The sequence below is a fragment of the Temnothorax longispinosus genome, chromosome 8 (assembly GCF_030848805.1).
Source record: "Temnothorax longispinosus isolate EJ_2023e chromosome 8, Tlon_JGU_v1, whole genome shotgun sequence".
NCBI classification, from domain to species: domain Eukaryota; kingdom Metazoa; phylum Arthropoda; class Insecta; order Hymenoptera; family Formicidae; genus Temnothorax; species Temnothorax longispinosus.
In genome coordinates this window covers 10431920-10458669 of record NC_092365.1, presented here as the reverse complement: position 1 = coordinate 10458669, position 26750 = coordinate 10431920, and the positions used below count along the sequence as shown (strand labels likewise).

The following is a 26750-nucleotide window of genomic DNA, read 5'->3' as shown; positions in this document are numbered from 1 at the left end:
AGTAAGAACAGAAAACAGGAAGCAAAGAACACATTGTAGATCAGGCTTTAGGAAGCTAGAGATACAAGGTAGAAAGTATGTATGGAGCGAGGAAGAAAATAAGCTAATAGAAAAGGAAAATTTCTAGAAGACTGTCAAGTTAGGAGAAGAGTATCAGTAAGTCGAGGCATGCAAGAGGACGTTAGGCAAACAACACGAATGAAGGATGGAAAAGTGAAGAAGATGAAGAAAGAAAATGGGCAAAAAATAATTTTTTGGAATGTAGCAGGTATAGAGAGGCAGGACAAAGATTGTTGGAATTACATAGTAGGTTTCGATTTTATAGGACTATGTGAAACATGGTTAGAGGAAAAGGGATGGGATAGAATTAAGGGTAGATTGCCAGAAACGCACATTTGGAAAAACATTAACGCTGTAAAGGAAAAAAAGAAGGGTAGGGCGAAGGGAGGATTACTAATAGGTATTAGAAAAGGCTGGATGGCGGAAGTGGAGAATTATGAATGTACAATGATTACAGAAAGAATTGCGCGAACGAGAATAGTAAAAGAGGAAAAAGGGCTAAATATTTTTACAGTATATAATGTAGGAGCAAAGAAAGACGTTGAAGATATAATGGCAAAAATAACGGAGCAATGCGAAGGATGCGAAGGAGAGGATATTATTATAGGAGGTGATTTTAATATTAGAATAGGAAACTTAGGAGGTGGTAGGGAGGAGGAGTATGACTTTGAAAAGGAGAGTAAAGATAAAGTTATAAGAAATGGCGGCGGAAGTTTTGTGGATATGATAAATGAAAAAGGATGGTATTTTTTGAACGGATGTACAGAGAGGGATTGGGAGGGGAAATATACGTATGTGGGTGCGAGAGGGTGCTCGGTAATTGATTATGCAATGGTAAACGATAGTGCGCAAGAGCGAGTGTTGGAATTTAGAATAGGGGACAGGGTGGACTCGGATCATTTGCCTCTGACTTTGATACTGGAGGAAGAGGAGAATACGAGACAAATGGAGGGGTGTACAGAAGAGGAAGAAGAGGAACGGAATATGTCAAAGAAGATCATAGTTTGGAACGAAGAGGCAAGGCAATTATACAGGGAGAGGACGGAGGTATGGAATGAAACCGAGGACCAGGAAATGGAGTCGGTGGATAAGAAATGGGAGAAATTAAAAAACGGAATCCTTGGAGCCTTAGTGTATAAGGATATTAAGTTAAAGAAGAGAAGGAAAATAGGGCACAAAGATTGGTGGGATAGGAGTTGTACCAGAAAGAAGAGGGAGGTGAAAAGAAAGTACAGAAGATGGAGATGTGGAAAGGGAAGTAAGGAAGACTATTTGGAAGAAAAGAAATGCCTGAAGGGGTGGTTAGAGAGCAAAAGGATGGAGAAGAGAATGAGGGAAGAAGAGGAATTAAGAAAACTGAAAGACGAAAAGAAAATTTGGAACTATATAAACAGTCGAAAAAAGAAAAAAGAATGGAAAGAGAATAATATTTTGAAAGAGAACTAGAGAAGTTATTTCATGGAGCTGTTAGGTGGGACTGAGATGGTAGGAAGGGAAGGGGCGTTGGAGATGCGTGCCATGGAAACAGAAGAAAGAAATGAAGAGCAGGTTCAAGATACAGATAGAGAGCTGCAAGAAGAGGAAATAGTGAGGGCAGTCAAGAAAATGAAGCTAGGCAAAGCTGCAGGTGTCGATGGAATCCCAATGGAAGCATGGCCGTATGGTGGCGCAGCGGTAAGAGGAGGTCTAATTGATCTGCTGAAGCTCATTTGGAAGGAAAGCAAAATTCCGACCGAATGGCGGACAAGCATAGTTGTCCCCCTATATAAAAGAGGGGATAAAGAGCGAACAGAAAACTACAGATCTCGCTGCTGTGCACTGCATACAAGGTATATGCCGAAATTCTAAGGAACAGATTGGAGGAAATAATGGAGAGGAAAGGGATGATACCTGACAGCCAAGCCGGCTTTAGGAAAGGGAGATCCACGATGGATAATATATTTATCTTGAACCATATAGTGCAAAGGGAGAAGGAGAAAAATGCGGCAACTGGGAAAGACAAGATTTTCGCAATGTTTGTGGATCTAAGGGCAGCATTCGACAACGTTGACAGAGAAATTTTATGAAAAATAATGGAAGAGAAAGGGATGGATCGCAGTTTAATAAACAGGATAAAAGAAATCTACAAAGAGACGGAGGTGACAATAAGGACGAGGGATGGATTCACAAAGTGCTTCAAGACGAAGAAAGGTGTAAGGCAGGGCTGTGTGATGAGTCCCGTCCTGTTCAATTTATACAACGCGGACATCGATAAAGTTTTAGAAAAGCGTGGTATAGGAGGAGTGGAGCTTGGAGGAGTGAGAGTATGGTCATACGCGGATGATATGGTTTTGGTAGCGAAAAATAGAGAAGCTTTACTAGATATGATGAGCATGTTAAAAAGATTCTTAAAAGATAGGAAGCTAGAATTAAATACAGAAAAAACTAAAGTGCTAGTATTTAATAGTAAAGGTAAAAAAGGCAGAATGACATGAAAATGGAACGAAAAAATAATAGAGGAAGTAGATAGGTTTAAATATCTGGGTTTCACGTTTAATAAGAAAGGTAATTATGTCGATCATATAAAAAAGCTGAAAAGAAAAGGAAGGATCGCTGCAAATAGGGTCTGGGGCTTAGGAGAAAGATTATGTAAAGATGATTTTAGTAGGAGATGGACGCTTTTTAAATACCTAGTGAAAAGTGTGATGGAATACGGAGCAGAGATATAGGGGTGGAGTAAAAAAAAGGAGTTGGAAAAAGTCATGTTAGATTATGTAAGATGGATATTTAGACTAGATTTTTGCACACCGAGGTATGTAATACCAAGGGAACTAGGATTAGAGAAACTTAAAATCTGTTGGGGTATAAGAGCCATGAGGTTCGAGAAAAGAAGCAGAGGGAAAAAAGATGGAAGTTTAGTAAAGGGATGTTGGAATGAAAAGGACACGAGGGATAAAAAGAAAAAGGATTTATATAATTTGGAACGGGAAAGGTTTTATAATAGCAATGGTTGGAGCTCTGAAGTAATAAAAGAATTAAATAATGAAGGTAAAAATACTGAAAGCTTAGTAAGAATAAGGGAACAGGATATTTAAGGGCAAATAATAAACAGTAAAATAGTAGAGGCAAAATATAATACAAGGTACAAAGATATAGAGGTGACAAACAAAACGCCGAGTTATTTATTAAAAGCGAACTTGGATAAAGTGAAAACAGGAGACGAGATTAGAGCGATGGTAAAATTAAGGTGCGGTAATTTTGAGGACGCAAATAAATACTGGCTTGACGAAGAAGATACGAAGTGTAGATTCTGTAAGTCAGGTAGGGACAATTTAGAGCATTATATAAGCGAGTGCAAGATCACAAGTATGCATGAGTTTGTCTTAAATTATTAAATATTTTCTATTTCAAACGCTGCCAAGGATAAAGTAAAGGTTTCAAATAAAAAAATTAGATCAAAGAATTGAGGGAACAAAAGGAAGTCATCACATTAATATTGCAACGGACTCAAAATTAGTTTGATGCCACCTAGGCCAGTTATATTAGACTAATTTAGGGGGTTAACTTTCCAATTAATTTTCCCAGATTGCAACCACCATGAATCGCTTTAATTTGAGGTGCTATAAGTGAGATTTATTTTGCTTCGCAAAATTAACGCGCAATAAAAAGTTATTAACAATATTATCAACAAAAAACGCGATTTTTTTGTTGATATCTCGAAAACTAAGCAAGATAGGGTAACTATAACTATAATACGTATCTTTTTTGTAGAGCATAAAATTATCTACAATAATGATCTGAATAACATTTATCGTCTAAAGTCAGTCGTTTAGCTTGCACGCCCCGTCGAAGTCTGAGACTCGGATCTCGAAAACCCTCAATTTCATTGGTTTTTTATGTTGCGCCGGTGATTTTTTTCCGTCATTTAGGGTGAATGCACCGATTGTGGCCACCTTAACCATTTTTGCAACTTTTAAAATCATTTTTTTTAAATAATACATCACAAGAAAAAATTATTCACTTAAATACATTATTTAATATCTTAATTTTTAATTTTACAAATAAATTTTAGAAAAAAAAACGAATAAATAATGGAAAAGTTAAATAATTGCAAAAATTCTATTTTAATTATTTTTGGCCACCTGTATACCTGTTGTGGCCATGTAGATTGCCTATTTTGGCCATCTGTGTACCTGTTGTGGCCATGTAGGGTGCCAATTTTGGCCATCTGAAAAATTTAGCATGACAACAAACTTTTGTTTAAAATAAAAGGGATAGTAAATAACAAAAATGTAAAATATTATATATTTTAATGTTTATTAAACAAAAAAGTTGCACTTTAATATATTATTTCACATATATTTATATATATTTTTAATCTTTGCAAATCACATTTGTGTACTAATCACAAAATAACAAAATATTTAATAAGTCTTATTATTAGATAAATTAAACACATTAATTTTATGTCTTATCAATAAGTACGTTAATAAATAAACTTTTATTTTAATAATTTGTACTTTTTCTTATTAAATATTAAAATAAGTTTAGCTTACTTTGGCTCAGTTCTTATCAGACCTTTTTATAATTAAATGTTGAAAATATATTAGTAATGAAAGAAAATAATTAGTAATATTAGTAAATCAGTTTTAACATGTAACTCTAATATAAATCATTTTCATTGCAGTAAACTTAATAAAGTTTTGAACAAACAATTCTTAGAATATTTTTTTCTTTAGTTATTACACTTTACTTTCTTTTTTGATTTTGCTTCATCTTTTTTTTCTAATTTTATTCTTTTTGCTGCTAATTTAATTTGTTTTGCTTTTTCTCTTTTCTGCAATCTAATTTGTTTTGCTTCTTCTCTTTTCTGCAATCTAATTTTCTTTTCTTCTTCTTTCTTTTCTAATTGCCTTTTTTTCTCTTCTTCTTTAAACATCTTTTGTGATAGGGAATCCCATTCGACATGTTTCCATCAGCCAATCCACCAAAATAGCTTCTACACGAGAACCTAATACTGATTCACGACCTACATGTCTAGTGGTCACTGGTGCTTCACCTCGAATTTTATGTCGCAAAGTTGTTCTTGGTACTTGATAAATTTTACTTGCTGTCGAGACTGGTGTACCATTCTGAATAGCAACTAAAGCTTCTCGTATCTTTGTTGGTGAATACAAAAATAATTTTCTCTATTGCTGTTGATTTTCCTTGGTTGTGGACTTCTGTTTTTTCTTAACAGATATATCACACTTTCTTTTTGGCATTTTAATCTAAAAATATAATAATAAAATAATAGTATTATAAAAAACTTCATAAAGCTTAGTATCTCAAAAATTAGTCAGCATTTCTAAAGTTATCTTTCTTTTTATATTAAGTGGCCAAAATTAGTGCAGACGTTATCCTAGTTCTGGCCACCCTATGGCCACAAGTGGAAAATGCGAAAAAACATGCTCGATTTTTGGCCAGCTTGTTTATTTATAAAAAGCAAATTAATTTTACAAGATCGCCTTAGCAGATTATATTTTAAAAGAAACTTAACCTATATGCGTCTCATTTCTAGTGTACACAAGTATATACTGTCACGTTTTCATAAAAAAATACACTAAATTCTACTTACCGAGTTTTGGGGATTCTTATAGTTTGTTATAAAAAGATTGTGTCTTTGGTATACACTGTAACAAATAATTTTTTCCAATGTAAAAGAGAAACGTGATGTTGATTCAGTTGATTGTCGCACTCACATGATCGAGAAAAATAGTTGCAAAGTGAAGATATCGCGATTGCTGCGGACTGCAGCCAACCTTGAACTAGAAAATCTTAATAAATGATGAAGGTGGCCAAAACGGGCGCAGTGGCAAAAAACGGTGCATTCACCCTAAAATAGAATTAAAAATCCCCAAAAAATCACACATCATCTGAAAACTACAAAGAATACTTTTCATAATGCAGAAGATTTTTTAGACCCTTTTTCTTGTATGCTATGTAAGCAAAAAATTTTGATTTTTTGAAATAGTCTTAGTTCTTTGTTGTTTTCAAGCCTTAGAATTTATTTGAGACGAATTTTATCGTATGCATCTTGTTGTGGACAAAATTTGCAACAAAAAAGGACGCGCATGAATGGATTAACGAGATTCCCACTGTTTCTATCTACTATCTAGCGAAATCACTTGGGGAAGGGGGAGGGGGAGAAGGAGGGGGAGGGGAAGGGGGAGAGGGAGGGGGAGAGGGAGAGAGAAAGAGAGAGGGGGAGAGAAAAAGACAAAGAAAAAAGGTATATATCTTAAATATCAAATTTATATTTTAAAAAATCTACGTCTTTTCATCTTTCCATCATCTCTTTGTTTTATTTCCTTTTTATTTCATTATCTTATTGAGAAAATTTGGAAAATCATAGGCTCTGTCAGTCGTTGAAATTTCTACATAAGTTCTGTCAGTCATAGATGCAAGATATGTTAGTGCACCAGAAGCAATGTGGAGACTGAACGGATATGAAATGTTCATGAAATCTCATACAGTAATAAGATTGGCAGTTTATTTGCCTAATCGCCAAATGATATATTTCAAAAAGGGAAATAAAGAGCAAGCAGCAATAAGTGCGCAGAGAAGGGACACTACACTTACTGCATGGTTTAAATTAAATCAAGATAATGAAAGAGCGAGGCATTTATTATACACAGAGGTTGCGTCGTAATATGTGTATGAAAAGAAAGAAACAAAATGGAAACTACGTCAAAAAGGAACAGAAAAAATCATTTCCAGATTATATATACAGTAAGCATAAAAGATAATGAAAGATATTATCTACGACTGCTTCTCCTACATGTTAGGGGAGCTAAATGTTACGAGGATCTGAGAACTGTCACCGGAGTTCTTTATGAGACGTTCAGGCAAAAACAAGGAATTTGATAGAATCAGACGATCAATGGGACAAAACGCTAGAAAAAGCGAAAGAGAGCCAAATGCCTGCACAAATTAGAGAGCTATTTGCCTATATTTGCATATATGGAACACCTACAGATGTACCAACACTTTGGAATAAATATAAAGACGCCATGATTGAAGATTATGTACACAGAAATATGGATAATCCAGAAAATATAGCTATGAATTATATCGAGGAAATTATGTGAAATAATGAAACTAGCTGCGTAAACTTCAAATTGCCAAAACCAAAGCCAGTGGAAATTACTAAAATAGAATATGATTTAGATGAGGAAAGAAGTAGAGGAGAAGATTTATCGTTGACATTAAATGCAGAGCAAAAGCACGTGTACGATTTAGTAATGCGAGCAATTGAAAATGAGAATGAAGTCAAAAGGTTATTTTTTATAGACGGATTTGCAGGAAGTGGAAAAACATACCTGTTCTTTCATTATCACGCATGTGTCAAAAAGATTTGATCATTTTGTATTCGTGCGCGTATATTTTGAAAAAAGCTTCTTCTATCTAACAGATTACTACTTACGCAGTGCTAATAATCTACAAAAATTAAATTGTATTGCCTAGGGATTTTCTTTAGTACCAACATTATCCCCTCTACTTTTAACCTCATAGAATTAAGTTAGCACCTCTATGAAGTTGGCCAGACAACTTCAACGTATCGAACTTTTATTAATTAGAATCGATTGGTGGTCGTTTGGTGGTCTTTGGTAGTCTAGTCCGATCGTTTGGTGGTTAGTCGTTTTCCTGTAAAATAAAAATGAAATTTCCGGTGTGAAGTTAGCCGGACAATTTTTATTTTTCAACCAATTTAACTTTTTTATAGCTCATTTGACGCGGAATCGTTTGGTGGTCACGAATATCATCGGTAAAACGTTTGATGGTCAACCGTTTTCCCAGAAAATAGAAAAAATCGTATGCGCATAATGCTGGACATATCACCACTGTGCCATTAGCCGGAAAAATTGTATTTATCACCCAAATTGACTTTGATAGGGCTCAATCGACGCGGAATCGTTTGGTGGTCACGAATATAATCAGTAAAACGTTTGGTGGTCAACCGTTTTCCCAGAAAAAAAGGAAAAACCGTATGCTCACGCCATTGGTCGTATGACTCTGTGCTATATTAGTCAGAAAAATTGTATTTGTCACCCAAATTGACTTTGATAGGGCTCAATCGACGCGGAATCGTTTGGTGGTCACGAATATTGTCATTAAAACGTTTGGTGGTCAATCGTTTTCCTAAGAAATAGATAAAACCGTACTCTCACGCCATTGGTCGTATGACTCCGTGACGTTAGCTCGGTAATTTGATGAATAAACATTATTTATCAATCAAATTAACTTTCATACGGCTCAATCGACGCGGAATCGTTTGGTGGTCAAGAATATAATCAGTAAAACGTTTGGTGGTCAACCGTTTTCCCAGAAAAAAGGAAAAACCGTATGCTCACGCCATTGGTCGTATGACTCTGTGCTATTAGTATGAAAAATTGTATTTGTCACTGTCACCCAAATTGACTTTGATAGGGCTCAATCGACACGGAATCGTTTGGTGGTCACGAATATAATCAGTAAAACGTTTGGTGGTCAACCGTTTTCCCAGAAAATAGAAAAAACCGTATGCGCATAATGCCGGACATATCACCTCTGTGCCATTAGTCGGAAAAATTGTATTTATCACTCAAATTGACTTTGATAGGTCTCAATCGACGCGGAATCGTTTGGTGGTCACGAATATTGTCATTAAAACGTTTGGTGGTCAATCGTTTTCCTAAGAAATAGAAAAAACCGTACTCTCACGCCATTGGTCGCATGACTCCGTGATGTTAGCTCGGTAATTTGATGGATAAACATTATTTATCAATCAAATTGACTTTCATACAACTCGTTCGACGCGGAATCGTTTGGTGGTCATGAATAATAAATACAATAAATACAATATAATAAATACAATAATAAATATAATAAATACAATTGTTCCGATTAGTGGCACAGAGGTGATATGTCCGGCATTATGCGCATACGTTTTTTTCTATTTTCTGGGAAAACGGTTGACCACCAAACGTTTTACTGATTATATTCGTGACCACCAAACGATTTCGCGTCGATTGAGCCGTATGAAAGTCAATTTGATTGATAAATAATGTTTATTCATCAAATTACCGAGCTAACGTCACGGAGTCATGCGACCAATGGCGTAAAAGTACGGTTTTTTCTATTTCTTAGGAAAACCATTGACCACCAAACGTTTTAATTACGATATTCGTGACCACCAAACGATTCCGCGTCGATTGAGCCGTATGAAAGTCAATTTGATTGATAAATAATGTTTATCCATCAAATTACCGAGCTAACGTCACGGAGTCATACGACCAATGGCGTGAGATTACGGTTTTATCTATTTCTTAGGAAAACGATTGACCACCAAACGTTTTAATGACAATATTCGTGACCACCAAACGATTCCGCGTCGATTGAGCTCTATCAAAGTCAATTTGGGTGACAAATACAATTTTTCTGACTAATAGCACAGAGTCATACGACCATGGCGTGATGAGCATACGGTTTTTCCTTTTTTCTGGGAAAACGGTTGACCACCAAACGTTTTACTGATTATATTCGTGACCACCAAACGATTCCGCGTCGATTGAGCCCTATCAAAGTCAATTTGGGTGATAAATACAATTTTTCCGGCTAATGGCACAGTGGTGATATGTCCAGCATTATGCGCATACGATTTTTTTTATTTTCTGGGAAAACGGTTGACCACCAAACGTTTTACTGATGATATTCGTGACCACCAAACGATTCCGCGTCGAATGAGCTATAAAAAAGTTAAATTGGTTGAAAAATAAAAATTGTCCGGCTAACTTCACACCGGAAATTTCATTTTTATTTTACAGGAAAACGACTAACTACAAAACGATCGGACTAGACTACCAAAGACCACCAAACGACTACCAATCGATTCCAGTTAATGAAAGTTCGATACGTTGAAGTTGTCCGGCCAACTTCATAGAGGTGAAGTTAGCCGGACAATTTCGACTTATGACATTTTTTTTTACGAATCGATTGTTAGTCGTTTTTTATTGATTGTTAGACTAATTAGAACGTTTGTTAGTTAATAGTTTTTACGTAATCACGAAAATAATTTTTAGTGTTAATTTAGCCGGTAAATATAGAATTCTTTACAATTTTTGGTTCAAACCGTGGTCAATCGATGCGGAATCGTTTGTTAGTTCTCAATATACTAATTAAAACATTTGTTAGATCACGGTTTCGCTAAAAAAAGCGAAAAACTGTACATCGTTTAGCTGCCGGAGGGTGGGGGTGAGACGTAAAATATGTGGTGGTTTCGGAACGCATTACGTAATAGTTCATCAACACGGGAAACGTGCTTAACCTATTTTTAATTTATTTATCAGATTTGTTTATGCCTAATACCTGGCTACATTTCACGTGCAAAAATATAGGTATCTTACGGTTTTAACGACAATTTTCAAGTAATATAATTAATTTAATTTTAATCACATTAAATGTGATAATTACGATTTTTAACGGAATGCTTTTCATCCCATTGTTCAAAGCAGTTGCAATATGCTAAAAACAAGCGTGATATAGAATTATTGTAGTAATTACTGCTTTTGTTAACTGTAGTTTTCTTTTGTATAGGATAGAACAGTGCTAGAAGCGGAACTATCTTTCTGTTAATGAAGAAGAGCTTTCCCATCTCTCGCAATGTGAGAGCTCAATGGCTGCTGGAGCATTTGGACTCTGTGATAAGTACACAATGCCCGAATATAAAGAATAAGGAGGAACCGGAGCTGGAAGTATATAGTATCGGTGCTGCTGAAGGATGAGCCTGTTGCATGGTCTATAGATACCAGCCACCAATTCCTTTATAAAGTTGTTTCGACGACATCGATTGTATTTCTGGCGCACAAATATAGGATGGTCTTTAGCTTCCCAAGCAGCATTTTTCGGTTAACTTTCCGACTAAGGACTACTTTTTTACTAATCACAACGTTGTAAGCGGTCCAAGAAAGTTATAAAATGTAACTTATAATTACTAACGTTTTTTGGACGTTGTCTTAACGTTAAAATTACGACGTGCTTTTTTTATCACTTTCCCAACGTCAAATTCGAAACAGTTTAAGTCCTATTACCCGACGTTAAGATATTTAACGTTCGCCTGACGTTATACTCTGCACCACACTTTTCGAGCGACTTCAATACGTAATTCCCAACGTAAACCAACGTTTTGTTATCAAACGTTGTAAAACGCTAACGTTGTGAAACGTCGCCTGTGGTCATTTCTGACTGACGTTAAGGAATCGCGAGAAATGGTAACAAATTCTGCCTAAAACAATGTAGAGCAGATTACTGCTGCGTCAAGTGGGCATCGCCGACGGCAATTCGCGGCGTCGTGCGTGAGCTACGAGGACTATGCGACGAATGTTGACGATCCACGGCCGAACCGGTTCATCTCATCTCACGCGGTTATCGTCGCGTCGTCGGGAAGCAACGCGCGCGCGCCGCGTGATTCACAGCTCGAGAGCGTGTTCGCTCGGCTGTACGGCTGCCATAACCATGCTCTAGATCACCATAGATGATATTGCATAGGTCGGATTTGGTTAAGATATACGACTCATTCGCAAATCTAGTATAGAATTTTCAACTAATCGATACTTTATCGACATGTTAAGTCAGTTTGGCGACCTTGTTAAGACTTTTAGTCAATATAGGTACAATTTTGTCTACAGTGGTATACTACTTAGTTTGCAAAAGTCTGAAAAAGTTCATTATTTTATACGAGAAGACAAATCTTAGTAGAATTTATCGCACCTTTTACTACGTAAAGTTTGATATAGTGTGGAACGCTGACTTCGCCATTTTCATCCCTCAAAGAGGAAGGCAAATAATCCGCCATTTTCCAGTATATTTAGATTTATATTTTTTAACGCACTTTATTAACAATTTAAAGCATTTATATAATATCTGTTGTTAAGGTTTTGATAACATATTTATCTTAAAAGTAATTTTGATGAAAAAAAAATTAAAATCTACACTTTGAAAATTTTAGTTATTTATTAGAATATTTAGTAAATTGGAATATTTTAGAAGGGATTCGTCTAATTTCGACCTATCATTTCCACATTTATCAATAAAGTGGGTTTCGTTATACATTTTCAGTGCTGGGTTCGTGTATTTATGGCAAAATTACAATAGTATCAAAGACTGCGCAAACTATATTTTTCCTATAAAGCCATTTTATTTGTGCCAAATTGATAAGTACGTATTATGATACATTTATTACACCAATGCCGTCATATGGTTTGAATGGAAGCACGAAAACTACACCCAAAATGTACGTTGTGAAAAAATAACCTCAGGTCTAGCAGAGTGTACAAAATCAAAGTTTACATACCAACGTTAAAACTGGTGGAAAAAATGTAACCTCAATTTAACTTATATAAGTCGGATTCCAACGTTGGTACAACCTAAATTTGATTCCCCAAATTAGTGCAAAAGAGGGTTGAAACGACGTAACGAAAACGTTGGATACCAACGTTAAGTGTGTTTATCTTAACGTCGGGCGGACGTCAAAATGCTGCTTGGGTTAGATTTAAGTCCGTCGCTTGCCACTGTTGTAAGTATTACAAAATTAATACTTTTGTTGTCAAATATTCTAACTTTTGTAGCGGCGTCAGTCAGTAAATAAAATTAATGTCTCTTTAGGATGTACAAAGCGGTGAAATTGTCATTGATGAGGTGTATCTGGTGACGAAACAATGTCTTGAAGGTATAACTAAACCAGTAAGTATTCTTTTCTTGATATGTTGCTAATGCATGTAAAATAGAAAGATTCTTAATTCACCGTATGTCCGTAGTTTACGATACCAGACAGCAGGTGCGTGATGCAGCCTGAAATTTATCTGACTGTGATAGCTCATACGCCGTTCTTTACAAGCCCGGCGCAACAAATACTAGTACAAGGATGGCTGATCACTGCGGATAACGTGAATTCTCTCACACAATACGTAGAGAAACAGTTGTACCTGTTAGAGGAGAGAGTAGCGACCGTCACAGCCATAGCTAATCAGCAATTAGAAAATTTAAGGGCAGAGAGCGAGGGTTTGGTAGGGAGGCTTTTTGAGGAAAGTACCCTGGTAACCATCTCCGATAGAAAACGATAAAAAAATTTCTTATCGTTTTTAATACGGTTAGTGAATCGTTTATTTACGGTACTCTATCAGAAACTCACGTTACAAAATACTTGGGATCCTATCGTAAATGTCTTATCAGCTATACATCAGTTTCTATCGTTTTTAATATGGTTAGTGAATCGTTTATTTACGGTACTCTATCAGAAACTCACGTTACAAAATACTTGGAATCCTATCGTAAATATCTTATCAGCTATATATCAGTTTCTATCGTTTTTAATATAATTAGTGAATCGTTTATTTACGGTATTCTATCAGAAACTCACGTTGCAAAATACTTGGGAGGTGCTTTTCAGGTGCTCCAAAATTAGTACAAAATGCGGATAAATATTATAGCTTGTTAAAGTGTCATAGTAACTATTATAAGAATTTCATGAATAATAAAGAGGTACATGTATATGAAAGGTGCATATTTAGCGGAATTGTGCTCCACACTGCAGCGTACAGTAAAACTATTAAAACCAACGATTCTCTGTAGTACAATTAGACGATGATACAATTATCAAAATATTAAGTTTTATTATTGTAAATAAATGTTGCTTTGTCGTTTGTAAAGTTCTGACAACCATGCCTGCGGTCTATAATCAATTAAGAATAAATCATATGTTACAAGTTACTAGCGAAGCACAAGATAAAAAAATAATTCCGATTTAGCTGATAAAACGTAAACTTGTGGTCGTCGAAATGAAATGTGACAAATTTCTTTGTACAATGCCAAACCAATTTGAAACATTATAACTATATATTAATATATCACTTTAATTATCAGTTAAAAAAACAAAATGTATCTGTTCATAATTCTTCATATTTGTACACTTTATAAAATATATTTCTAATAAATTAAGATTAATTACAGACTGGCGTTTAATTTATTATTAAAAATTCCGTGAAAGTTTATCTAACATATAGTTAAAATTATTTTTCATAATTTTCTATAAAAAGTATCAAAATTGATTCAGCTCTTCTGGCGTAAAAACAGCACGCGTAGAAATTAGTATATTCAACTTAATTTTTCATAAAAATCCATAGCTTTCTGTGAAAAAGTATAAAAAATTGTAGTTATTCATAGTTTTTCATATATCTGAATTATTAGATGTATGAAAATCGAAAAATTTCTATGAATACCCAGACAGCACGCATGTCCAAAAGCGGGACATAAGACGTCTAAAAAGCATCTAAATGACGTGTTATGTCCCGATTTTGGACTTGGTGCTGTCTGGGTATTCACAAAATATGATTTTCATAGAAATTTTTTCCGTCTGCTGCTTCTAAACAATTCGGTTATTATCGTTGATATACGATAGATAACGATTAGCTGTTGTACAGAAGATGATTGTCAGTCGGAAAATCCTGATAAGAAACGATAGATGTGTCGGTTCGGTTAAGTCGTATAAATATCGACGAGATGTCTATCGTATTAACCTTATAAAAACATATGCAAAGTAGAAGGTTTTCAAACGATTCAATTTATATCATTAATATACGATAGAAAACGAACCGATTTGCTGCCGTACAGAAGATGATAAGTTGTATGTCGGAAAATCCTGATAAGAAACGATAGATGTGTCGGTTCGGTTAAGTCGTATAAATATCGACGAGATGTCTATCGTATTAACCTTATAAAAACATATGCAAAGTAGAAGGTTTTCAAACGATTCAATTTATATCATTAATATACGATAGAAAACGAACCGATTTGCTGCCGTACAGAAGATGATAAGTTGTATGTCGGAAAATCCTGATAAGAAACGATAGATGTATCGGTTCGGTTAAGTCGTATAAATATCGACGAGATGTCTATCGTTTTAACTTTATACAAACATATACAAAGTAGAAGGTTTTCAAACGATTCAATTTATATCATTAATATACGATAGAAAACGAACCGATTTGCTGCCATAAAGAAGATGATAAGTTGTATGTCAGAAAATCCTGATAAGAAACGATAGATGTATCGGTTCGGTTAAATCGTATAAATATCGACGAGATATCTATCGTTTTAACTTTATACAAACATATACAAAGTAGAAGGTTTTCAAACGATTCAATTTATATCATTAATATACGATAGAAAACGAACCGATTTGCTGCCATAAAGAAGATGATAAGTTGTATGTCAGAAAATCCTGATAAGAAACGATAGATGTATCGGTTCGGTTAAGTCATATAAATATCGATAAGATGTCTATCATTTTATTCTTATATATCCGTATTAATGCATACGGTAAAATTATTACCATAAATAACGATACATATTATATCGTGTATATACGATTGATTCAGACGGGCAATAATTGTACATATAGAAAACGATTCATAACTATAAAATTTGTATAGTTATTTTCTTATTCGGACCTAAAACGATAGAAACCGATTCGATTCGATTAATGTTTTATCTGTCTTCTAAATATGCAACGATAGAACCGATAAGATACGATTAAAAACGATACAGATATAGCCGTTTTTAATCGTTTTCTATCGGATATGGTTACCAGGGTAGCAACTGCTTGAACAAAAATAATTGTAATATCTCCATGGTTTCGCCGGAAGCTAGTTTTGTAAATATGTTGAGATACGGGATGCTGGCTTTTTGACACTTTTACCTGAGCAAAGCTGTGCACGTGAGTTCACAATTTATGATATATTTAATCATTTACCTAATGCTATGCAATAGTATTATGGAGAATACAGAGAAAGGAACATTTTCAGATATAGTAATAGTCACGGATGGTATCGTCGGAATTAAGAACGCTCACAAGTTAGATTCCATTATACAGCAATCTCCACCCTAAGGCCGTATAGTAGAGTGCAAGGTGAGGGAAGCACGTGATAAAGCACGTTTAATGTTGAAAATGATCGTGAAGGATCTTCTGGAACTCTCTCCGATTTTGGCAACTTCGTTAGTATCCACGTTCGCGGTCATCGCTCCCACCTGTCCACAAAACTACATAAAAGACAGTACGTTATCCTTTCTAATATACGTTCTTCATGTAACTTGAAAGATAAACTCTTGAACATATAAAGAACGAAATACAAACTCAATTTCAACTTTAATAAGAAATTACTTTTTATATCTGCATTTTTTTGCTATATGTATTGCCATACTAAATTATTGTTAATTGCAGTAATAGCGACGCACTTATCGACGATTGCTTCATTTGCGCTTTAACAGAGCCGCAATATCGAATTAGTAAACGCCCTGGTGGAGGCGTATTCCATGCTGGTTTACTGTCCGTTAAGTAGTCAATGCGCTTCCGGAGTAGTACTACCGGAACTGAGGCATCTCAAAACGTTAGTAAATCAATGCCTACCTCAATAAGAAGATGCGGTGCGTTTCTTGCTCAGAGAAGCGGAGTGCAGGCAGTATTTATACTGAATGAAGCCAATAGATAGGTATTGAATAAAAATAATTATGTTAATCTAAATATATCTGATCGTGTTTATAATAATTGACGAATTAATAACTATAAGACATACAGATGTAAAGAAATATAAGAAATTTTATATTTTATTACTGTAATTTATCACGCGGTGCAATCTTTTGAACATCCCTCATTATTATAGCGACACGCTAATTTTCTTGGAATTTTTGATTGCCGAAAAAAAGATCTCCTGATCTCGGCAAACCAGGCAGCGACCTGGATTTGAAATTACTGTGATTATATAATTGTAATCTACAGTCGCAATAATCCATAGTAGATTTGGTAGAATATTTCTGAATATTTCTGAATTTCGATATCTTTGGACCATTGAATACTTTTCTAGAAACATTATGTATCCTGTACATATTTTCTCGATAACGAAAAATGTTTAAACGTTTGTAAAAAAATTATCTTCATTCCAGGACACTCGACGAGCTCCGGGTTTTCTCTATCGATGACGACGGTGAATGTCTGCCAAGGATATGCGCCAGAAGATGAACAAGATCTTTTCAACAGAAAACTGAATCGCCCAGCATGCCGAGTATTTTCCGCAAGAAGTAAACTCCCCTTTGTGTCTTATAGCAAGAAATTCTGTGTGAGAAAATCGAGTATCACGTCGGCAAGAGATTCGCGAGTGCAAGCACAAAAAATTGTTGTTAGACATAAATGTATAATGTTGTTTCAACGAATGTTAACTTATTTTTTTATCGCGCTAGCTCTGTGAGTGTAAATTATTTTGTTTAAATATTAACACGGTCTGAGAAGTTTAGAGATGAGAAAATACGAATGTTTTTTCACGTTTCGTAAAATTCGGATGTCTATTGTGTCTGCACTCTCGCAGTGTTTGGAATTTTCTCACTTTCTCATGATCCTTTTTAGGTAAAAGAAAAGAAAAAGAGTAAATTCAAAACGCCACGATTAACAGTAATTAATGTTTAATTTCGAAGTCTGTCACTTTACATAGTAATAAACAAACGTCATAGATCATATATCATATCAAATTGTATATCGCATATCCGCATATACATATATATATAATACACAAGTGTTTTCCTCGTAGAATAATTTACAAAATCAGACTTTCTAGAAATACAGATATCCTGTTGCGTCCTGCTCCTGCTCGGTTCTGTTTTCCGTTATTTTTTTCTTTTTTTTTTTTATATAATTACAGCTTATCCTGATACGTAAAAAAAACATTGCTATTGTATTTTCCTTTTTCCGTTCGATAATTAATCGACACAATCAGAGAGTTTCTCTGAGATATTCGTAAACTGCGATATGAGAGTTAAGGTTTCTCTGGGATATTCGTAAACTGCGTCGTAGTGAAATGCTGTGCCAGAGATTCTGGAATATTTATCACAGTAGGTTGCGCCGGAAGTATAAGCTGAAATAAATATCAGTGATATATTTGTATGATATTTGTTTTCAGTGAAAGATTAGTTTTTAACATAAATTACAATCCTTGTATAATTTTAATTTAAATATGAAAAGTAAATAAAATGCAAACAGCAGGAATAGTTTTTAGTTGTTGAAAAATGTATCCGGCACAAACGCTTTATAGCTTATATCTGTAATATATATGTATATTAACTAAAATTTAGTTACTAGCTTACCTTGTTCTTATTACTCATTAGGTCATAATCCTGCTCTAGAATCCGTTTTAATGTGCTATCTGTATCAAGATCATCGCCTGGTTTCATACTGGCTCCAGATTGGCTACCACCACCCACTGTGTTCATCGTCACTTGTTTCACCCATGTAATCAGAACTACTCTCTGTATCCTCTTCTATGTTTACGTCCTATAAATTACAAATGTAATTCTTATAAACTTTTCTTACTTTCGCAGTCCTCGATCTGCAATATCATACGGATAAATTAAATCATGCGGTAAATTAAATCTTTCATAGCGCGGCAACGTTAAGAAAATTACGCCCTCACAACACGATAGTCAATCAGCGTTACACATATTTTTCAAGTTATTGCTACTATTTCTTTCTGTTATTAAATTATAAAAGTTCTGAAACGTCCAAAATCAAATTTGTAACTTGAAAATGAAACTTACTTTTGTATAATAATCAGCGTGTTGGCCTGAACTGCCATCTTCGGAAATTCCGGTCGTAGATGATGCAGCTCGACTGCCACTGCTTCTCGCTCTACGACGAGGTTCTTGATGCTCTGTTTTGTTTCGATTAAGCGCTTTGACATCTTATAGCTTCTCTTTTAGCGTTTGTCCCAAGACAGATTCCAACCCTTACACAATGATAAAATATATTTATATTTCTTTAATGTGTACTTTAATATGATTTGTACAAGATTAAGTTCGCTAATGCTTTTCTAACTTACTTGGAAGTGCATGAGGTATTCCACTGCTTTTCTACCTCTTAATGACATTAATGACATCAAGCATCTGCAAACAATTTTATAGTTAGTTTGAACTGCGAGTTTCCGTACGATAACAAAATTACTTATATCTACTTGTACATACAATATAAGCGTGTTTATTTCTATATTTCATAAATCTATAATTTGATGTAATTGTTCAAATACAGCTTTAGTAGGTTACCTCTCTACTTTTGCAATCTATATCTCTTTCATATTGCAAGGATACTTTTTACTAAGTTCAAAATTAAATTTGCATTTTACACTTACCTATATTTTTGCACGTGAAATGTAGCCAGGTATTAGGCATAAACAAATCCGATAAATAAATTGAAAATAGATTAAGGTTGTATGATCCCTTAGAAGAAAAAATGCCAAATTCTTCAAACTTTGTCAGGTGATGAGTATTATAATAATAAAGCATTGTGCCAAGTTTGAACAAGTTTGCGAGGCCCGTTCAAAAGTTATAACAATTTGAATTTAACATGGGCTCTTATAGGAATTCATCAAAGTTTCACTATTTTTTCAACTTTATTTGAGAAATTAATATCGAAGAAAATATGGCATACTTTCAAAACTTTGCAGAAATATTAATAAACATCTTACAAACAAATTAGAACCAAAAAAATTATGACTTCAAGGATATTTTCTGAAATATTAAATAAAAAGCAAACACAGAGAACAGTCTCGCTTGGTCTCGCTGAACTCGTAAGTACGGAGATCCGGCAACAATGCACTATGACGTCACATTATAACCTCTCTCTCCGTCACTCTCCGTAAAGGATAACAAATACTACAGAGGTCCGTTACTTTTTTCAATAGAGCCTCCTGTGTGTCGAAATATAATTGATATCAAAATGTCATAAATAATCTATTATTAATTTATATGTAAACATTTCGTTTATTAACTGCATTGAAAATGCTAAATTATCAACACATATAATAAATATAAAATCTTTCACAAATTAAATAAATAACATATTAATATTTTATACGTAGAAAAAAATACATTTAAATAAAGTGCGTGTAACGCTCGATTATCATAGATATTTGAAAATTTTTATATCTATATAAATCACTGATCTATATATAACTGGATAGTGAATAGGCCGAATTTTGTGAAGCAATATGAAAGGCCGCCATGTTGGCCGCAGCGGGCACTTCGGGCGTCATCGGGAGCCGTCGTGAGCGTTCGTGATTCGCCAAGTTTGAAGTTGCACACAGGAGTGAAAATCGCTTAGTTGTGTTTTTACAGTTAATTTAGGGTGCGTTCCGTTTCACGCATGATGCGCATAATGCATCACTTATCTTTGTTTAATATTTAGTGAACAACAAGGATAAATTATGCATTATGCGCATCATGCTTGAAACGGAACGCACTCTTATACATACAATTGTGTAAAATATAAATGCATTTATTGATAAACATAAAGAACACATAAAATACAAATTATAGATTAAATTAACAAAATTAAATTTTCGAAGGTATCGCAAAACAACAAAATAAAATTTTCCAAGATATCGCAGAACTTAATACTTAAAAAATAATTGTGTACAGCAGGGTTGGGTACGTTCCGCAAAAACGCCCTTTAAGGCCCCTTCAGGGCAAATAAAGTACCTTTTGAACTGAATAATTGTGTACAGCTGTTTTAAAAAATTATTGACTCTTCCAAATTATTTGCCGAGTCATATGATGTCGTAATTTCATGCCGATAGCAGCATCTGACACGCGGTTTGTTGCGATAAACATGCGTAGCTTAATAATGTAGCATTTACAAACTTCTTTCACTAGCGTGAAAATGTGGCTCGAAAGATGTTCCATTTCATCGTCAAAGATATGCTCATTCAACGACGGAAATAAATTGCAAGGCGGCTGAAAAACGTCTTGCAATATTTTTGCGCAAAGAACTGCTTAATTTAGCATTCGATTTTCGAAATGGATTACCCTTATTTCTGTTCAAGCTATGTCTTATAATGTTTTCAGCGCGTTGACAGATTGTAACGACGCATTTGCTCGGAAATATTAGTCCACCTCGTGTCTTTGCCTGAATAAGACAATTGTCCGAAAATTCTGGTACGCTTTGACTGTTTTGAAATAACGCATTTCGGCATTTCTCGCACCTAATTAGCGGCTTTTTTTCGTCCACCATTTTCTTAACTACTCAACCAGCTATATTCGCGACACAATTTTTCGAAAACGCGGACAGCGTGTTTGGTATTTGCCAGTTAAGTACGATAAATTCATTCATAAATTCGTCATTTTCATTGCCCTAGCGAAAAAGTATATACAAGGTATACAGAAGGTATACACAATTTATATATGCGTATACAGAGTTTCTGTATCCGTATATCAAATACGTATATCCTATTCCGTGGCCTGTGTATTCGGATATTCACGACCAATATACCCCTTAAGTATAGAGAGACCCCAGTCGTAAGTATATAGAAGGTTTGTGTATACACATATTAATCTTCCGTATACTCAATTTAGTATCTTCACGTGCATGTATACCGTATATTCGACTTGCATATCCGGACATCTGTATACAGAATTCAATATCCAAGATGGTCTAAGAGTTGTTTATACCCTCCAGTATATACAAATAAGTTGTTTATACCCAGGAAGTTGTTTATACCCAGTATACAGATAATTGCAGTTGTTTATACTCTCTCAGTATATACAATTAAATAATAGCGAGTAAAGGATCAGTATCATATTATTTTTTAGAAATATACTGAAATTCATGTTAGTGATTATTATATTATTTGCAATGTAAGTTTTTGTAAATATTGCTACCAAAATTGTTCATACTTATATTTTTTATTTTCATTAAAAATCTAAGGAAGGGTGATTTTTAACGAAGGAAGGGTGATCGTTATAACTAAGGAAGGGTGATCTTTAACAAAGAGTATTTAAAATTTAGTAAACTTTATAAATTAGTGTACCTTTCTTAACAAATGTTTAACTAGAATAAAAAGAGTATAATACATATATCTTATTCCATTGGTTCTCTATAATAGCAAAGGTTGCATGCAGCTATTTTTAATGTTTCAAAAGTAAATTTATAGATAAAATTTAGTTTAAATTTGTACTGCAACTCTTATTTGAGATAAAAAATTGTGAAAAACACATAGGTTGCATTGTAGAAATTAATCTTTTTTTTTTGCTTTTAGAGCAGTTTTTGATTAAAACATGGTCATGGTGCACAGAAATACAAACAGTGTCTCAAGTCATAGAATTATATTTTACTTTGCATTTTACAGTTATAAAAAACGTCTCAGAGTATACCAAATTGTATTCTAAAAAACGCACATACATAACAGAAGAGAAAACTATACATATATGCACACGAAATAATATGTAGGAATGTATAGAGGTTGCATGTAGTTCCCACGACCTTTATTCAGAAAGCATTTACATTTGCCATAATTTAAGTAGAATTTAAGGTGAGTTATAAAGCACCGTCACTGAAAGGTGCACGAAAGGAAAATACAATTGAATACCATTTCGCTTTAAATGTTTATCACAATATATTCTTCACCATGCATTTAATTACATTTTGGAAATAAATAAAATAACAGTAAATTTTTACTCTAAAATTTCACTTAACTTTTCTGAGATCATACATCGAAAAAATAATTTAAAACACAAATAACTGAAAGTCAAAATATATACATATAAAAAGATTATGGAATAAAAAACATTTTTTAATCCTTCTCGTAAGTATTAGGTCGTTCAGTAACATATTTCTTTCCATCACAACAGATTAAAATGCATTTAGACGATATATTGCCCATCTTACATATTTGGAGAGGTCCAAATGGATCTAGACTGCATTGCTTAATATGTGGAGGCATATAAGGATTTCTGTTTTGAGCCAATTGTATTGGGCGAATGAAGCAGAACACGTCTAATGACTGCTCTTGATAAGCTAGAAATATTAAATCAATATATGCATAAGCGCCATCACAATCTAGTCGAACACAAGAGTCATTAAATTGCTGCTGTTTGGAGTGCCTTTTTCCCTGATAAATGACTCCAGATTTAACAACTCTATTGTAGCAGTCTACTGAAACGGATTTTATTAATAAAATATTGCAAAGATCCCTTTCATTTGCAGTAAGTTCTGAAGTATACTTTCTGCCAAGAAGAGTATATTCATTACAGACAGTGTAATTTTTCATTTGCTTATACATAAATATGTCTGAGCAAAACTCTAAAATATCGTTGCGAACATTATACTGTTTACTACGTACTAATTTGGAGGCATTCTTGGACATAACATATTTGCGCCCCATTTGACTTACAATACCAGTTGTGCCTTTAATCAATCTTTTAAGATATCCATTGCCTGATTCGAAAACAAACGTGGAATAAGCCCAGAGTGGACCAAGCATAGAGACAATTTTTCCTAAATGCATACATAAATGGATATTATACACAACATTAGCTTCAGAGTACAGTCTGCTATATTCAATAGTAAATTCATGAAGTAAATTGTCAGCAAAATCTGCCTCATAAAAGGTTATTTTTTCTTGGAGATAAATATATACGGCAGTGACTAATTTTTTAAAATGGTTGTAATAAACTTCTGGTAATATGTGAAGAAGACATGGAAGCCCATAATATAGCAGAAAATTTCTAAATTCATTTCCTTTAAATCGTGCTCTATCTGTAAGTGACCTAGGCTTTCTTGATGCATAACTTGGAGGAGTTATTGAACACAGTCTTTTATCTACTTGTCCAATAAATGTCCCAATATAAAAATTATGTTGATGATTACTTGAATCAAACCATAGAGATAGCAATTTGTTCATTACGCCTTCTAAAGATTGGTGTAAATAATCAATTGCAAACCCAAAACACATATTAAATTCTGGTAAATTATATATGCAAGATTTGCCTTTTACTCCTAAGTCAATATTTTCTCTCCTCATATCCTTTCGAATTTTTTTATCTGATCTATATGCATATATTTTATTGGGCACATACTTCAGAGCTGTACGACCAGTTTCATTATTTATAACTGTAGGAACATTGGGATGATAACAATATCCACAGCCAAATGCTCCGTTAAACTGTACAATGTTTTGAACTTTAGGCTTTGCTACTGAGTCTGTGACACAACAAATAGCATATACAGTGCTTTCAACAATTCCTCGACCAGGGCAGTCCCATAAAATTCCACACTTAGCTAGATCTACTAATTCAGTTACAAATGGTTTAAAAAATACATCCATAATGGGAGACTTATTTCCAAACCACAACCCTGCTAAAAGTACATTTTCTGGGTTAAAACGTTGACTTGGAACAATTTCATTTACTGTATAAAATATTGGCCACAAAGAACCTCCAGTAGATTGAAAGAGACTTGCTCCATCAGTATTAAAAGTAATCGTCAAAGCATTTTTGCGTATATTTTCTTTTTTTAAAGACTGATAAATTGTACCATCATATATATCACGTATTACATTGTCTACATTAATATGATTATCTAAATTTATGTTGACATCTGGCCTCTGAAGGAGATCTTTTATTCCATCTTTTATGCTAAATGACATGAAAAAAGTGTCGCTTTTCATTGAACTTGCGGGACTCCGATAATCACATGATGGACAAGCTACTTCACAGTCGTTGAAGTTGTGTTTAGGACCCAGATAAATGCAACAAGTAGGGCAGTAAAATTGAGTTTCCATAGTTGTTCCTTGAGAAAAGAGTTTTTGAAAGAAGTATTTAGATGGCAGAGCGTTGTCATCACCTACTATTTTGTTGACCAATTTTAAAATGTCTTCAATCAGTGCACTAGTCATACCATGCCTCAAAGTCATGTGAAATATCATAAGCATTGTTTCGAATTTTGTAATTGATAGAGAAGGGCACAGTGATTTGTTTAAATTTTCCGAGCTTAGGGGCACAGAATTAAAATGAAAAGTACTTCTTTCATCATCACTAGAACAGCTGTCATCTGATATATCAGGAGACAAAATACTGCAACAGTTTAAGAAACGGGAAGAGTTAATTATGTTGGAGGAATTAAAATGATACGACGGCATGTATTGCGAAACTTTTCGGAATGGATTTCCATCAAAATTGTTTACTTATTTATTTAATTTTTTGTGCGAGAAATATTTTTTCAGTGGAAAAATGAAATAATTCCGATCGAAATTCATTCCGAAAAGTTTTATAATACATGCCTTGAGGAGCTATTATTGGAACTAGTTACGATTCCGATAGAAAACGCAAGATTTCTACTGTCATTCCGACTATGTCTTCTGATTACTATGTATTTAAATTTTTTATGTACTATACATTTGTTTTAAAATCGATTTATCGTTTAAACAGGGAATCGATCGAGCTATTATAAAATAATTTTTAATTACAATAATTCCATTTTTCGTCAGATGTATTTTATAGATAATTAGATATAGTAGGTAAGTATCCGAAATAATTAGAAAGATTTCCCACAACCTAGCAATAGTAAAGAAAAAGTCACGATTCCAATTTGAATCATATATTATTGCATAGCAACAATAAACTAATTCCGAAATGTACAACAGCCCATTATTGCAATCAAAAACTCGAGTTTCCAATAGCAATCATAAAAAAATCCATAATAGTTCCCCAAATTATTTTCTGCTAAATCCGACAAACTTTTCAATCTCTTCATTATTGTCTTGTGGATCAAGATTCAGCTGTTCTTGATTCTCCAAATCCAAATCCATTTCAAAATCAGCAGCAAATATATCATCGTGCTCATGTTGTGGTGGTGAATGATTTATAATGCTTGATTGTTCAGAAAAAGCTGAAGCTGCAGGCATGACTAAATGGACCCAAAGAAACAATTTAAAAAATATGAATTAATTTTCTGCTTACCTATATACTTTGAAAGTCAATTACATATTTCTCTTTACAGTTTTCTGAAAAATTTACTTTACTTTTTACCTTTGTTTAGGTCAAATATATTTGATTTTCCTTGTTTACGCCAGCGTCTCAATGTGGATGGTGGAATTTTGCCAATACTTCCCGGTTCTAAATATTGCTTATAACGCTTTCGAGGTGCAAACATATTTACTCTGCTTTTTAGATTTCTATAATTAAGAAATTAAGAAAAAAAGAAAGCACTTATAAAAAAGAAAGAACGGTACATATATCTATATATATACATATATGTATCTATTATATATATATACTTATTTATTTATTTATTTTTGGTTAACTCACCGATCGACTGGATTTTAAAAATATTAGAAGCTGCAATAAAATAAGGGAATAAAAATTAATTTGTGAAATATTTATTCACAATATTTATATCCTGAAATCTTTAAGTTATTGATGATGTTTGAAAATTAGCATGTGAAAAGCGATACAGTGAAAAACGATGATACGGTTAAATTAATCGATTTTGCCGTTGGCCGTATCAAACCCAGTGTTTTGGCGCGGAATCCAGTTCTATTCATTATAAAAAACGGAAGGAAAAAGTAGAAGAAGATGAGTGCAACCAGTACTAACCAAAAATGAAACGCGGGCGACGCAGCTCATCCAGCGTACGTCCGTGTACGCTCGGAACACTCGGAGCAACTCGGAGCTCACACGGACCGTCCCGACCGTCACGGTCACGTGGCTCCATCCCCCCCATTGCCATTTTGGCGGGACCGCGTCGCGTCGTTGCGTTGCATTTGTTATTTATGCAATCGCTATTGTTGATTATCGTGAATGTCCGTGATCTCAAGTCTCAACAG

At 34.1% G+C, this 26750-nt stretch overlaps 1 protein-coding gene and 1 long non-coding RNA gene across 7 annotated transcripts; one reads left to right on the top strand and one right to left on the bottom strand.

Moving 5' to 3' along the window:
- Positions 1-10325: 10325 nt before the first annotated feature.
- LOC139817103 (KICSTOR complex protein SZT2-like) lies at positions 10326-18147 on the top strand. Of its 2 annotated transcripts, XM_071784917.1 has the most exons (9): positions 10326-10454; positions 10654-10946; positions 12604-12631; positions 12721-12798; positions 12873-13204; positions 15704-15829; positions 15918-16166; positions 16334-16601; positions 17053-18147. In XM_071784917.1, exons 2-5 carry the CDS (start codon positions 10933-10935, stop codon positions 13176-13178), a joined length of 426 nt encoding a protein of 141 aa, XP_071641018.1. In that variant the 5' UTR covers positions 10326-10454; positions 10654-10932; the 3' UTR covers positions 13179-13204; positions 15704-15829; positions 15918-16166; positions 16334-16601; positions 17053-18147. The 2 variants fall into 2 exon arrangements, with proteins under 2 accessions (XP_071641018.1, XP_071641019.1); XM_071784918.1 differs by having other exon boundaries at positions 10654-12631; positions 12873-13121; positions 15759-15829.
- Positions 17549-26627, bottom strand: LOC139817104 (uncharacterized). Of its 5 annotated transcripts, none has more exons than XR_011733139.1 (9): positions 26521-26627; positions 26233-26262; positions 25954-26099; positions 25663-25831; positions 19281-24999; positions 18975-19038; positions 18694-18881; positions 18244-18430; positions 17549-18014 (listed from the first exon to the last, which is right to left on the bottom strand). It is a non-coding gene; the product is annotated as an uncharacterized lncRNA (long non-coding RNA). The 5 variants fall into 5 exon arrangements; XR_011733138.1 differs by lacking the exon at positions 26521-26627 and having other exon boundaries at positions 19281-19838; positions 20020-24999; positions 26233-26514; XR_011733141.1 differs by lacking the exon at positions 26521-26627 and having other exon boundaries at positions 18244-18485; positions 26233-26514.
- Between the last annotated feature and the right edge of the window lie 123 nt (positions 26628-26750).

What these genes read in the sequence shown, in the direction of transcription:
- LOC139817103 (XM_071784917.1), top strand. An exon ending in GTCCGTCGCTTGCCACTGTT is followed by an intron (nt 12,632 to 12,720) that starts GTAAGTATTACA and finishes ATGTCTCTTTAG; the next exon opens with GATGTACAAAGCGGTGAAAT. An exon ending in TTGAAGGTATAACTAAACCA is followed by an intron (nt 12,799 to 12,872) that starts GTAAGTATTCTT and finishes GTATGTCCGTAG; the next exon opens with TTTACGATACCAGACAGCAG.